The sequence below is a fragment of the Bubalus kerabau genome, chromosome 10 (assembly GCF_029407905.1).
Source record: "Bubalus kerabau isolate K-KA32 ecotype Philippines breed swamp buffalo chromosome 10, PCC_UOA_SB_1v2, whole genome shotgun sequence".
Classification (NCBI taxonomy): domain Eukaryota; kingdom Metazoa; phylum Chordata; class Mammalia; order Artiodactyla; family Bovidae; genus Bubalus; species Bubalus kerabau.
Genome location: NC_073633.1, coordinates 81,371,709 through 81,386,431, shown reverse-complemented (window position 1 = coordinate 81,386,431; position 14,723 = coordinate 81,371,709). Strand labels below are relative to the sequence as shown.

The following is a 14,723-nucleotide window of genomic DNA, read 5'->3' as shown; positions in this document are numbered from 1 at the left end:
TAAAATTTCATTATGTTTCAATCATGGAACTATGTCTTTTTGAAGGGGTCTTTAAAATCTGGTGATTATCAAGTGGTACTTCTTTTTTTCCTTGTTTAGTTTGCTGATTTTTTATATTCTCTTATTGACGAGTTTAGTTCTCTTAGCTATGAATTCCCACTAAAAAGTCATGTTAAATCCCAAAGAAAAATGTATGCAAAAGAGTACAAGGAGTTTAGTTTGCTGACCGGACACCAAGTACTACTCTTGAGGAATTTTGTGACTTTGACCGAATCAATTTCAGGTGATTGTCTCACTTTCCATGTCCAAAGAAGAGTATTCTAAGTGTATCTCTTGAGAATTCTAAAAACATGCAGAGAATAGCCTACTGGTCAAGATGTAGGATATCAAAATATTCCTAGATTTCTTTTACTCACTAACGAGGCACTGATGAGGTGGCACTTGGTTTTTACACCTGTTCCTGTAGCTAGAAGCTGTTTTCCTATTTCTCAGCTGCGTGGCTTTAGCTGTGTTGTTGACCAGAAAAGAGAATTATCCAAAATATTGTAACAATAAACTTCCTTTTTTTTTTTTTGCTCTGTTGTAGGACATAATGATTATATTTGTCCAGCTACAAATCAGTGTACCATAGATAAGAACCGACGTAAAAGCTGTCAGGCCTGTCGACTTCGGAAGTGCTATGAGGTTGGAATGGTGAAGTGTGGTGAGTGTTCCCGTCCCCTTCTGTGGTATGTGGGACATGCTGAGAGCCAGGTCAAACTGGGGACAGTTTGAGGACCTGAAGACATGGAGTTTGGGTGAGAGGAGATTTAGGGCCCGGTAATTATCTTCAGCCCTGGGGTTTCTTTGGAAGAAATGATGCTAAAGCTGAAACTCCAGTACTTTGGCTACCTCATGCGAAGAGTTGACTCATTGGAAAAGACTCTGATTCTGGGAGGGATTGGGGGCAGGAGGAGAAGGGGACGACAGAGGATGAGATGGCTGGATGGCATCACTGACTCAATGGATGTGAGTCTGGGTGAACTCTGGGAGTTGGTGATGGACAGGGAGGCCTGGTGTGCTGCGATTCATGGGGTCACAAAGAGTTGGACACGACTGAGCGACTGAACTAAACTGAATTATCTTCAAGTGTTTGCATGCTGTCCCATGGCAGAGGCATTGACTTAGTCTCTGTAACTGGAGGATGGAGCTGGGGTGAACAGAAACAAGTTGCAGGAGGCAGATTTGGGCCCTGCATAAGGAAGAACTTTCTCCAGGTCAAATGGTCTGACACTGGAATAGGCTGCTGCATGAATTACAGAACTCTAGCCACTGAAGTGCTCATATAGGCTGGATCACCATCTGCCCGAGGCCTTGAAAAGTCCCAGGATGAAGTTCTGGTACATGTTCACAGTTAAAGCTGTGACAAGAAGGTAGACTATATTGTGGGCTACTGGGATGACTCATGCCTGTCACTCCATTAACTTTCTAGAAATGGAAAAAATATATATGCAGGAGTCAGAAACATGATAGACCTATGGAAAGCACATAGAGCATGAATTTGTTCTGAGATGGTATGTGTGCATATATATGTGTATACACACATGTATACATGCATGAAGAGACAGAGGGAAATGGGAACACTAGTGTAACAACTGACAATGATGCTTACAATCTGCTTCCTCCAGCCAGCTAACTCAATTCATGTGTCTGTACACATTTGCTTGTTTATATGCACTCATGTCAACTCTGCCTAAACTTTTCTTATTCTTCTGCCAGCCAGTATTTTAGCAGTAGTTTGGTGTAATTTCTCTCTTTGTAACTATTTGAAAAAAAATTTTTTTAAGTCCTCTCTTTTCTGATAATCTCTTAGTAGCTCTGCCCTCAAACATTCTTTGTCCCTTCCTCTAGTTCAGAATTACAGCAGAAGTTCTTTTAATTAGTTCTCTGGCTTTCTAAAATCACTGATGTTCTCCATTTCCTCTGTAAAACATCCTGCCAATGACCTCCCAGTGGGTATTGGTTACTTTCATAAATGCCACTTCAGTTATATCCTTATTAGTAACCACTTCTTCCCAATCTGTTTCTACTCATTGTAATTGTTGTCATATAATTTAAAATTTATGCAAACATATGAAATATGAGTAGGAAAAGATAGTTGTTCTGTGAAAGCTTTGAGTAAAATGTGAAGGACTAACAGCTATTGGGTTAGGTATGGGTCAGATTAGGGCAAAATCATCATAAACCTAGAAAGAGTCTGCATTCAGAGTGCTTTATGAGTGTGTAAGTTTCTTGCTGTGTTTTAAGAAAGCTGAAACTGAAAATCTAGAGACAGCGTAACTTGTGACTTAAATTGGCAGAAGTGTTTAAAGAGAAATCCCTTGGCCTTCTAACTAAAGACTGCAAATAAATATGTCATGTTTTAAGTAAAACAGTATTTTAAATTGCATATTTTAAATAAATGATTTCTAATATAATCTTAGGAAAAGAATGTTTTCAATGTGCTAGAACCTGTTAGTGGCTGTGGTTCTCTTGGTTTGGGACTGGGGCAGTAGCACATACACTCTACCTGTAGGGGGCAGTATATGTGGTGAGAGGAACAGGAGGACTGAATCCCTGCATAGATGAAATCTCCTTTTTTTGTCTCATCACTTCTTGCTAACTGTGACAGGGCTTAAATGACCTAACCTTTCTGGCCCTTGTTTTCCTTATCTCTGAAGCGGAGATATCTGCTTCACTGAGTTTTGTGAGGAATAAAGACCTAGCACAGTGTGTGGCATTGAATATTACTTTCCCTTCCTTTTTCTCCCTCTCTCGTTGAAAAACACATCTAAGTTGGGAGCACCAGAGTTCAGGGATATACCTAAAATTTTCCTGGAAAAGGTCACTGAATTTGGCCAAAAAGTCACTGGATAGAACTAAGAAAAAGATGTGCATTATCTTTGGAGATTACAGAAGAAATGAGATGGGTTGATGTGCAAACAGATGGGTATTTTGGCTCTTTACTGACCACAAGGAAAGACCATTAGGAGTGAGTTTCATAAACTGTGGCTTTTCTCCTTTTCCAGCCCTCTTGTCTGCCCTCCTGAGAAAATCCTTCATCTAGATTCTTCCTTCTATCTAATCTCAGAGGATTAGGGATTCTCCCTGTATTCTGGATCCTCCTGCGTAATTCCACTTCCCCCTTTTATTCAGAAATCCTTTCCCTTCAGTCAGCACCTTTTTCTTCTTCATTTCCAATCTTGTCCTTTCCGCTGAGGTATTAATAAGGTTGTTTAAATGGTAGAAGGATACCCACCCAGGCTAGCTTCAGAGGAAAAGCTTCATTATAAGAATACACTGCAATGCAAGTATTGCATTATACAAGTATTGCAATGCAATACAAGTATTATGCAATGCAATACACTGGAGAAGGCAATGGCAACCCACTCCAGTGTTCTTGCCTGGAGAATTCCAGGGACGGGGGAGCCTAGTGGGCTGCCATCTATGGGGTCGCACAGAGTCGGACACGACTGAAGCGACTTAGCAGCAGTAGCAGCAGCAGCAATGCAAGTAGCCAGCAAACTGATCTGAATAACTGTGTATCTGATCTGTAGCCCTCTGTCGGGACAACTGCTCAGCATCTTTTGATGCCATCTCTTTATTTGCCTGCTGTATAGATACTTGAAAGTGATTTGTTGGGGAGGTGATATAAAGTAGTAGCTAAAAGCACCAGCTCTGGATTCAGACCACTGCTTGGGTTTCGGTCCTGCTTCTGCTATTTTCTAGCTTTTCTACCTTGGGCAAGTTACTTGAGCTGTTATGCCTGGATCATCCCCTGTATGTTGAAGATAGTAATACCACGTGTTCTCTCAGGCAGTTGTCAGAAAGGGATAATCTATGTACAGTAATACACAAAGCCTGGCACATAGAAGCTTCCAGTATTACTGGGGCACTTTCTAATATGGAGTGCTCCTATTTGGTAATTTCTCATTAAGCTCACTCAGGCGCACTGAGTGACTCTGCCTAGATTACAGTGTCAAAGCCATAACCCTGGGAATGTCCTTGGTACAGAAATGTGAGTTCTTTGTCAATGGCTTTATTTTTTGACCTTCTCAATTTCATTTTATTCCAGTGTATAGAATACAACTTTATTTACCTTAGGAGCTCTATTGATAGATTCTAAGGGCTTTATTTTATTGATCCTAACTTAGAACAGGGTCTAGTACATGGAACTTTGTTGGGGAAATTTGGTTAAATAAATTTGAATGTTTGGATTCAAAACCTTTCACTTTGTATGGGGTCTGTTTTGTAAACTCCTTATCCTCATATTCTCCACAGAAGAGAAATATGTGATTAGAAAGATACTCTCTTAAGCAATACATTTTATCCCATTTTTCCCTGGAAGTATAATTTATCTTTAATAATAATAATAAATATATAATATTATATGTAAATAAATAATAGTTCTCTATGTGATTACTAATAAAATAAATTACATTCTAGGCTTTTAACTCTTTACTTGATTATTTTGTTCGATTCAGTTATCCCTAGATGAATAGAGCCCTTCTTTCTCCTGTAATTAGCCAAGGATAAGAGAAATTCAGATAAATTTTCTTGGAAGTAAATAAATTTGCTCATACCGCCTTTTTATATATATAAAAAGGTGGTGTATATATATATATTTCCTTTTATAAATGTGGACAATTGAATTTAGTGAACAAAGGCAATGGTGGGAGTATAGAAAGTAGGCATTCTGATTTTAAGTTTTAGATTATTTTTTTAGGGAAAATTTATATAAATGTTGTGCCCATGCTAATGACATCCTGATTAATGTCTTTTTAAATCCCATTTTACATTTTTTACATTTTACATTTATATTTTTTACATTTATCAGTGGATATTTAGAAATATTTTGCCTATATGTGTGTGTGTATATATATATAGGGCTTCGGGAATTATATTTTTGTTACTGATGTCTTTTTATTTTATTGTGGTCAGAGAATATGATCTGTATAATAGCAGTTTTAGTTAAAGTTGACCTAGTATGTAATAATTTTTTCAAATTGTTTTGATGTATATGAATTTAGAATTATTTATCTTTCTTTTATAATCTACTTATGAGACCTTAATAATGATTTTTGTCTTAAAGTTTGTCTGATATTGACAGTAACTCCAATTTATTTGGTTAACTTTTGCCAAATCTTTTTCTGCTCTTTTACTTCCAGTTTCTCTGTGTTAGATGTAGCCCTTAATAACCAGCCTCTGTTGTTGTTGTTCAGTTGCTCAGTCGTGTCCGACTCTTTGCGACCCCATGGACTGCAGCCCGCCAGGCCTCCCTGTCCTTCACCATCTCCTGGAGCTCGCTCAAACTCATGTCCATGAGTCAATGATGCCATCCAACCATCTCACCCTCTGTCGTCCCCTTCTCCTCCTGCCTTCAGTCTTTCCCACCATCAGGGTGTTTCTGAAGAGTTGGCTCTTGGCATCAGGTGGCCAAAGTATTGGAGCTTCAGAATCAGTCCTTCCAATGAATATTCAGGGCTGATTTCCTTTAGGATTGACTGGTTTCATCTCCTTGCAGTCCAACGGACTCTCAAGAGTCTTTTCCAACACCACAGTTCAAAAGCATCAATTCTTTGGCACTCAGCTTTCTTTATGGTCCAACTCTTACATCCATACATGACTACTGGAAAAACCATAGCTTTGACTAGATGGACCTTTGTTGGCAAAATAATGACTCTGCCTTTTAATATGCTGTCTAGGTTGGTCATAACTTTTCTTCCAAGGAGTAAGCGTCTTTTAATTTTATGGCGCAATCACCATCTGCAGTGATTTTGGAGCCCAAGAAAATAAAGTCTCTCACTGTTTCCATTGTTTCCCCATCTATTTGCCATGATGTGATGAGACCAGTTGCCATGATCTTAGTTTTTCGAATGTTGAGTTTTAAGACAACTTTTTCACTCTCCTCTTTCACTTCATCAAGAGGCTCTTTAGTTTCTCTTCACTTTCTGCCATAAGGGTGGTGTCATCTGCATATCTGAGGTTATTGATATTTCTCCCGGCAATCTTGATTCCAGCTTGTGCTTCTTCCAGCCCAGCGTTTCTCATGATGTACTCTGCGTATAAGTTAAATAAGCAGGGTGACAATATACAGCCTTGATGTACACCTTTCGCAATTTGAAACCAGTCCGTTGTTCCATATCCAGTTCTAACTATTGCTTCTTGACCTGCATACAGATTTCTCAGGAGACAGGTAAGGTGGTCTGGTATTCCTATCTCTTGAAGAATTTTCCACAGTTTGTTGTGATCCACACAGTCAAAGTCTTTAGCATAGTCAATGAAGCAGAAGTAGATGTTTTTCTGGAATTCTCTTGCTTTTTCTATGATACAACGGATGTTGGCAATTTGATCTCTGGCTCCTCTGCCTTTTCTAAATCCAACTTGAACATCTGGAAGTTCTCAGTTCACATAGTGTTGAAGCCTAGTTTGGGGAATTTTGAGCATTATGTCTAGATTAAAAAAGATATATCTAATCTCAAATTTTTTCAGTTAACTTATTATTTGAAATAAACTTATTTGTGTAAGTATGTAAAAAAAGAATACACAGACACATACATACATGCAGAAAAAATTTAAGGATGTATTATAAACATGTATTATTTATAGTCAGTTCCTACTTTTCCCTTTCTTCTGCTTGAAGAAAATTCCTAATTTCATGGTTTGGAAACTGAAGTCTGTTAGTACTCTTTAAAAGAAAGATGGATTTAGGTTTAGAAATGGAATAGCTGATCTTGAAATGGAAACCTAAAGATCATTTGGGCTGTTGTCTCTAAAAAGCCATTATTGATTTTGCTAATACAGTCACAAATGTAATAATCTTTAGTACATGCCTCACAGGCTCCAGAAATAAAAATCAGACTCGTGTTCTAAGCCATATTCTATGAATAGACTCAGGTCTTACAATGATTTCTGTTTTCATCCTGGTGACTGGGGGAACCTGATGCTGCGTTGGGGAAGAGACGGGGAAAGCACTGTGTTATCTGCTCTCTTTTAGGCTCCCGGAGAGAAAGGTGTGGGTACCGCATAGTGCGAAGGCAGAGAAATTCTGATGAGCAGCTGCACTGCCTGAGCAAAACCAAGAGGAACGGTGGACCCATGACCCGAGTGAAGGAGCTGCTGCTGAGTGCCCTGAGCCCAGAGCAGCTGGTGCTTACGCTCCTGGAGGCTGAGCCGCCCCATGTGCTCATGAGCCGCCCCAGTGCGCCCTTCACTGAGGCCTCCATGATGATGTCCCTCACCAAGCTGGCCGACAAGGAGCTGGTACACATGATCAGCTGGGCCAAGAAGATTCCGGGTAGGGCCTTCTGAGTCTTAGCTTTAAATTTATTTGTAGAAAGGCCTGCTCCTAACCTTTATGGGGCACGAATACAGAATGGATTAGTGGTTTGACAGCTTGATTTATAAGCTTTAAATGGAATACATCCTTTCTTCTTATCTTGACACTTGTGCCTTCAACACAGGTGGCCAGGTTTCAATTTAGAATTCTTGAATTCCTCTGAGTTCTGTACCAGACATGGCAGTGCAGAAGGAGTGGTATATGGTGGGCCTCTTCTCTTCCTGTCCACCCCTGTTTCCCGCTCCACTGATTCCACACTACCTTGCACACACTGAATCCTGCCTGTTCACATCTCCTACAGACATTAGCTGGTTTGGCTATATCTCATGCTTAGATATGTTCTGGGAAGATAGACCCAGGGAAGAGACCCACCCATGCTCTGGATGTGGGTGTGGGGCCATTTAGGCAGGGAATTTTAAGGTCCTGGGACCTGAAGCATGGTCTAAAAGAAAGAAATCTGGGCTCCACCTTAAGCCATCTCCTGGCTGTGGACTCATCACCTTGGGAGGAGGGGTGTGATCAGGTGAGAGTTGGGTGGGGCACAGTATGACCTTTCACAGTATGAAAGTGAAAGGTTTCTCAGATGCTAAATAGGAATTGCAAAATTGTGTTTCAATAAAGAAAAAAATCAGTAATACATACATAAATGAATAAAATGGATAGAGTAAATCAGCTACAAAAGTAACATGAATCATCAGTAAACCTGGAATGGTTTTTAACCATTAAAAATGATAAAATTAAAAATGGGTTTGGTTATTCCTGAATTGTCATTTAGAACATGCATTTTCTATTCTATAATGTGTTCATTTTCCCAGACCAGCTTGTAACATGTACGCCCAAGTTACTGCACGGTCACCATCTAGTTATTTGAATTGGTATTTCCGTGAAAGAATGAATCAAGGATTCTAACATACATTGAAAGCAACCCATGCTTCCTCTGGAAGGGCTTCTCCATGTACATCTTTTTTGTCTAAGAAATGAGGTCTCCAAGTTCTAAGTCACTAAGGATGATTCCCATGGCCTAGAGGGTAGCAACTACATTAGGCAGATTTTGAAGATTGAGGGAGCTGGGGGAAGAGCACCTGGGTTAAGGGTCTCAGAGAATAGGATCCATAGGGGTCATTTGTTGACTCCTGAGCTTTCTGAGAATTTTCAGGTTTTTCCACTTCAGTTATGATGGTTTAGCATCTTCTCCTTTGCCAGAATGATGTTTTTTTCCCTGAGCTCTTTCCCATAGGAGACAATACTGGTGCAGTTTCCTCTAGCTTTTTTTCTTCTTTTTTTTCCTCTAGCTTTTGATCTATGTGTATGCCAAGCCTAGTTTTAAAGACCCCACCTGGAGAGTGGTGATTAATTACTTCTGAGAGCTGTGTAGCTTCTTTGTGCCAAAGCAAAACAGATCTCTTAAGCTGCATCAGTCCCTCTTCAAGCCTGGTGTTTTGGAAAATTTTCTGAAAGCTTAGGCATAGTCTGAAGTTGTGGAATTTTTTCCCCCACTTTATCAGCTAGCATAGTCATTGTCTGCTAAGTCGCTTCAGTTGTGTCCGACTCTGTGCGACCCCATAGATGGCAGCCCACCAGGCTCCGCCATCCCTGGGATTCTCCAGGCAAGAATTCTGGAGTGGGTTGCCATTTCCTTCTCCAATGCATGACAGTGAAAAGTGAAAGGGAAGTCACTCAGTCGTGCCCGACCCTCAGCGACCCCATGACTGCAGCCTTCCAGGCTCCTCCGTCCATGGGATTTTCCAGGCAAGAGTACTGGAGTGGGGTGCCATTGCCTTCTTCTTCATTGCCATTGTCTAGCCCCCACCAAAAAAATTTTAGTCTATCACCTAGCCTTGGCTTTGTTGAAGACCTATAAGTATGAAAAGCTTGATCTTCCTTGGGCAGGCTTATTGTCTGTAACTGTGGGTGAGGTTGGAATGTGTACACATACCAGGAATGTGAACTGAGTGTGTAGGATGTGGCTTTGGAAAGGATTTATCCATCTTTCCATTCAGTTCTCCTTTGTTCAGATTTCTGTTATAATTGTTCAAAGAGTTGAACCACAGATGTTCTCTGTGCCATCGTGTCTTCATCCTTAAAATGAGGATGATGAGAGAGCTTACCTCTAGGAAATTCTCAGAGGTAGGCATTGTTGCCCCCATTTTTTCTGTAGATTTAAAAGAAGATTAAGTAACTAGCTGGGATGAGGCTGAGCAGGGGTTCTAACCAAAGTCTATTGCACTCCAAGGTCATTTGTTTGTTGACTATATTTATGTTATACGGCTTCTTCCTCTTATCATGACTTTTGGAGGAAGCCCCAGTGATCTCTGCTTCTGAAGTTTTCCCTTAGGGACCTGTTTCTGTTGTTATGTGTGTTCTTCAGCATAGAATAGCCCAGAAACAAGTGCACCCACTCAGAAGAATGATTCTAATACTAGATGGGAAATGGTAAACGATTGGAGAAACTCTTTCAGCTGGAACTTTGACTTTCTGCAGGAGCTGGTCCTGTTTTCTCGGCAAGCCCCCTACCCATCACCCCCACTATCCTGTCCCCTTAACTCCTCCTGCCCCCATCATGGGCTGGGCCAGACAGGCAGCCCCTCTGGCTGGTGTCTGAACTCTATCTTTCTCGGTAGTGCAGAGGGATTACTGGGATATAACTAACAAAGGTCAGTGCCAGCTTTGTCTTCTTCCCTAGCATGTGTCTGGGAGCTGTATAAGCCCAGCTAATAATCCTTTGGAAATTATGAATGATGTACATTTCTCTCTAGAAGGTATTTGAGACTAGAAATTGTGAGTTACTCACTCTGAATTCAGGATTTTCTTCCTCACCAGCTATTAACCACATCTTTAAAATATTGATTTCCCCTGCACTCTGGGTGATTTGTGTTTTCTTAGCTTTTCAAAACTTGCTTTTTTTTTTTTTTTTTTTTTTTTAATGGAATCAGGGAGCTGAGGAGGAGGGCAGGTATGCTCACAGCCTCTTGCTTTCCCCAGGCTTCGTGGAGCTCAGCCTGTACGACCAAGTGCGGCTCTTGGAGAGCTGCTGGTTGGAGGTGCTCATGGTGGGGCTGATGTGGCGCTCCATCGACCACCCCGGCAAGCTCATCTTTGCTCCAGACCTCGTTCTGGACAGGTGAGACACAAATTCTTTGTATTTCTTCTCCAACGTGAGTGAAGTGCCAAGTGAAGTGGGAACAGAGTCCTGAGTTCTGCAATGAAAACCTCACTCCTGAAAGGGCACGTAGGAGGAGGAGAAGGTCGTAGGCTCCTTCACTGGGTCAAGAACCTGGGAAGCCTGAGTGCAATGATTCATTGTTCCGTGACTCATTCTTCCCTGCGATGCAGTAGCGCTCACTGGCCAGACCACACAAGGGCCTGTGTCCTGAGGGTGTGTGGGCACTCGGTGTGAAGCTCACCTTAGGCTTTCCTGCATTACAAAAAATCCATTTTGGGGTTTTAATTTTTAAGCTGTCCTGCTGTTCTTTCCACTAGTAGGGGCCATTTACATCTCCAGCTATCTGGACTGGTGGTAAAATTCTTATAAATCTATCAAGTTTATTTTTACATGCTTTAACTCTAACGACACACATTATATAGCATTTTGGGCAAAGCAGTGGAAGGAATGGTTATTAAAACCAGATGAAAGTTGATGGAAACTGGGGAATGATAGGGCTAATGCTATAATTTCTTGCATTTATTTTTTTTAATTTTATTTTATTTTTAAACTTTACAATATTAGTTTTGCCAAATATCGAAATGAATCCGCCACAGGTATACCTGTGTTCCCCATCCTGAACCCTCCTCCCTCTGCAATTTTCTTGTATTTAGTTTTCTTTTGAAGATGGCGTGGAAAAGAAACCACTTTTTAATTGACTCAGTGAACTGTACATGGAGCAAAAGCTGGAATGTACAGCAACATGGAAGCTTTTTGGTAGGAAAAGTAGAACACTTTCTTTGTGTTGTATTTGAACAGTTTGAGAATCTCCACGGAAATTGATTTTTGTCTTCCTTGAATTGAAAAAGTGCTAGTGTTGAGTGTTCAGTCACATTGGACCCTAAGCCTGGAGGGAAAGGATCTGCCCCCAGCTCTTGGCACTACCTCTTTAGATCTTCAGAAGCTCCCCATGCACACCCCCATGCATACTCAGATGAAAAGTAATAGCCAGGGTGTTAGCACCTACTCCTCCTGTTGTCGGAGATGATGACATTGACAAAGAGCGCTGTTCTAAGTGACGGAGGTGTTTTGGTGGAGAGCAGGGCCTTTGGGAGGAGCTGGAGCATGGACTATGGCTCTAGCAGCAGCAAGCCCAGAGGGAGGTTCTGGAAGCCCAGACCCTTCCGTAGCAATCAAAATAGCTAACTTACTGGGCTATATGTGCCAGGCACCATCTTAAGCACTAATGTCTTAGGTCATTACATCTTCACAGTAGCCCTTTTTGGGTGAGCACCATTATCATCCCTTTCCTTCAGGTATGGAAGTGGGAGGTTAGGTAGATTGTCTGCAGTTATGGTGATGGACACGGGGACTGGCTGTGAAGTTCACCCTCTTACCAACAACAGTACATGCCTCTCAGCAGGATAGAGAACTGGATGAGGAAAGAGGAGGAGGCCAAAGGCAAAGTAACTTTCTGCTTTATTCTTTTATCTTAGAACAACTCTATTTTACTCTCTGGCCATTTCAAAAAACTTATTCCTCCAGCTGTCATTTCACGATACTATGTTGCAAGGCAGGCTGAAAGGCCAAGCACCCGGTCACACCATCACTGTCATTCATTCCTGCATTCAATGTGTTCCACTTGGAATTTAGATCAAGGTGCACATACACACACATGTGCGCGCGCACACACACACACACAAATATACACACATAATTCCCTAGAAGTTAGTGCTAGGAAGTTCTGTCCTTTGGTGAACTAATACATTTGCAGACTTTGGGACTGGGTTTGCTTTTTTGTGTTGATTTCTAAAGTGTTGCCACATTTAGAGTTTATTTTCAGTGACTGTTTCACTCCTGGTTTTTAATACAACAAACTCGCCTTTTTGTATGGGTTCAACTCCTATATGTAAATAGGTTATTGTAAATTGACACAAATCCCAGATAAATTTTAGGCCTACCTGTTGGTTAAGTAATAGAAGAAAAAGAAGTAATTTTTCTTATATATTTATTTTAATTAGACTTACATTAGAAGAGAAGAATTTATAGAAATTGTGTGTATTTGAGTGTAGAAGAGGAGTTCTTGGGAATTGTAAGTGCGTTCACATTGAACAGGCATTTTTCTTTGAGTGTCTACTAGTTGTTATTTTTTGTTGCAGGTTCCACTTGTTTTGAGCACTCTGTAAAGTCTAGAATTTCAAGTCTCAGATTCTTAGTACATCTATTATATATACAGCATAAATATATTTTAGTGTAATGGGTATATATCTGGAGGAGCTGCTTATTCAAGCATGTTTAAACATTTTTGACAATTCCAAAAGTCAAATTATTTACCATAAAGGAGTTCTAATGGGAATCTTTTCTGCAATGTGAATAAAACTTTTTCACACTACTCGAAAGTAACTGTCTTTTGGTGGATTGTCCTGTCAGAGTTCCTCTATGTGGTAGTATGACCATTTAAGCAGTGAATACAACTAAATTAGCCTATTTATTTGTGGAGACTGAGACTATAATTTCTGTTTCCCTTTATTCTTGTTGAGGCTTCTGCAGTGAAAAACCTTGAACCTACTGAGGATGAGCGAAAAATCCAGGTATCTCAGCTTATTTCTAACAAGGTCGCTCTTTAGGTAATCACTAGAATCCCAATTCACATGAAGATCTACCAGAGAATTTGAACTTCTACTTATTTGAGAAATCGTGTATGCTAAGACATTATGTGTCCTTAACATCAGCTGAGCCACCAGGGAAGGGAAAACTGTCAAATGTTATTACAGAGTCAGAGGAAGTGGATGTTTATGGAGTTCTGGATTGACAAATGTAAATGTGCTGAGTTTTCATTCATGTTAGGTATTTTTATATTGAATTTTCTTTAAGAGACCCACAGAATTTTCACTTCTAAATTTTTATTTCCCCTTTGTACTCAGATCATTCCACCTTAGTTGAATGTTAAAGTCCTTCCCATGTGTCTCCCAACCCCATTGCCTCTCACACAGGTAGACGAGTTGTGGTTCATTAGCCACATGTGTACTGTCAGTACAAAGCAGTGAGCCCCAAAGGACATCTCTTTCAAGATGTCCTTGGCATCAAATGGAATATTTTTATTTTGTTATCAAATAATAGTCTGCTTGAAACTACTACTTTTATTTTTATTTAGCACTGGTTTATGGGTAAATGGGCTTCCCTGGTAGCTCAGCTGGTAAGAAATCGACCTGCAATGCAGGAGACCCTGATTCACTTCCTGGGTCAGGAAGATCCCCTGGAGAAGGGATAGGCTACCCACTCTAGTATTCTTATTCTTCCCTGGTGGCTCAGCTGGGTTCGATCCCTGGGTTGGGAAGATCCCCTGGAGAAAGGAACAGCTACCCACTCCAGTATTCTGGCCTGGAGAATTCCATGGACTATATACTCCATGGGGTTGCAGAGAGTCTGACACGAGTGGCTGACTTTCACTTTTTCACTTTCACTGTGGATTAATGGGGTGTAAAAGTAAATTTCCATGAGTGGTTTTGTTTGATATATTGTTTTGATATTTTAATATCCAACTCATATACCTACTAGATTGACAACTCATATACCCAGTTGGTTGAATTCAAATCTTTTAAACCTGTCCTAATATCTTACTCATAAATCAGTGTCAATCCATAGTTACTTACAGGGTAAATGAAATAGGTCTTGTTGATATTTTAAAGTCCTTCCTCACTATTCTGTATAATTCATCTTAAAGTAGAACCTTAATTAGGGTGTCCTTTATAAAGTAAGGGCTTCCCTGATAGCTCAGTTGGTAAAGAATCTGCCTGCAATGCAGGAGACCCCAGTTCCATTCTTGGGTCAGGAAGATCTGCTGGAATAGGCTAGAAGGAATAGGCTACCTACTCCAGTATTCTTGGGCTTCCCTTGTGACTCAGTTAGTAAAGAATCTGCCTGCAATGCAGGAGACCTGGATTTGATCCCTGGGTTAGGAAGATCCCCTGGAAAAGGGAAAGGCTACCCACTCCAGTATTCTGGCCTGAAGAATTCCATGGACTGTATGGTCCATGGGGTCGCAAAGAGTTGGGCACGACTGAGAGACTGTCACTTTATAAAGTATTTTACCTTATTGCCTCTATGTTTCTCATATTCCTTTTCTAAAAATTTGTTTGATTTCTACAGCCTGTGAAGTGAATAAAAATATTCTAACCTTGCCCGCCCCCACCCTCAAAATGAGATGGTTGGCTATCACACTTG

The 14,723-nt window shown here is 40.6% G+C and overlaps 1 protein-coding gene across 5 annotated transcripts in view; it reads left to right on the top strand.

Moving 5' to 3' along the window:
- The window catches only part of ESR2 (estrogen receptor 2), a 61,044-nt gene that overhangs the window by 23,194 nt on the left and 23,127 nt on the right, over positions 1–14,723 (top strand). For 4 of the 5 annotated variants that reach the window (XM_055538316.1, XM_055538320.1, XM_055538319.1 and 1 more), the window contains exons 4-6: positions 587–703; positions 7,016–7,315; positions 10,340–10,478. In XM_055538316.1, the coding sequence (XP_055394291.1) occupies positions 587–703; positions 7,016–7,315; positions 10,340–10,478 (556 nt within the window). The remainder of the gene's footprint in view (positions 1–586; positions 704–7,015; positions 7,316–10,339; positions 10,479–14,723) is intronic. The other variant, XM_055538317.1, reaches the window with a different exon arrangement.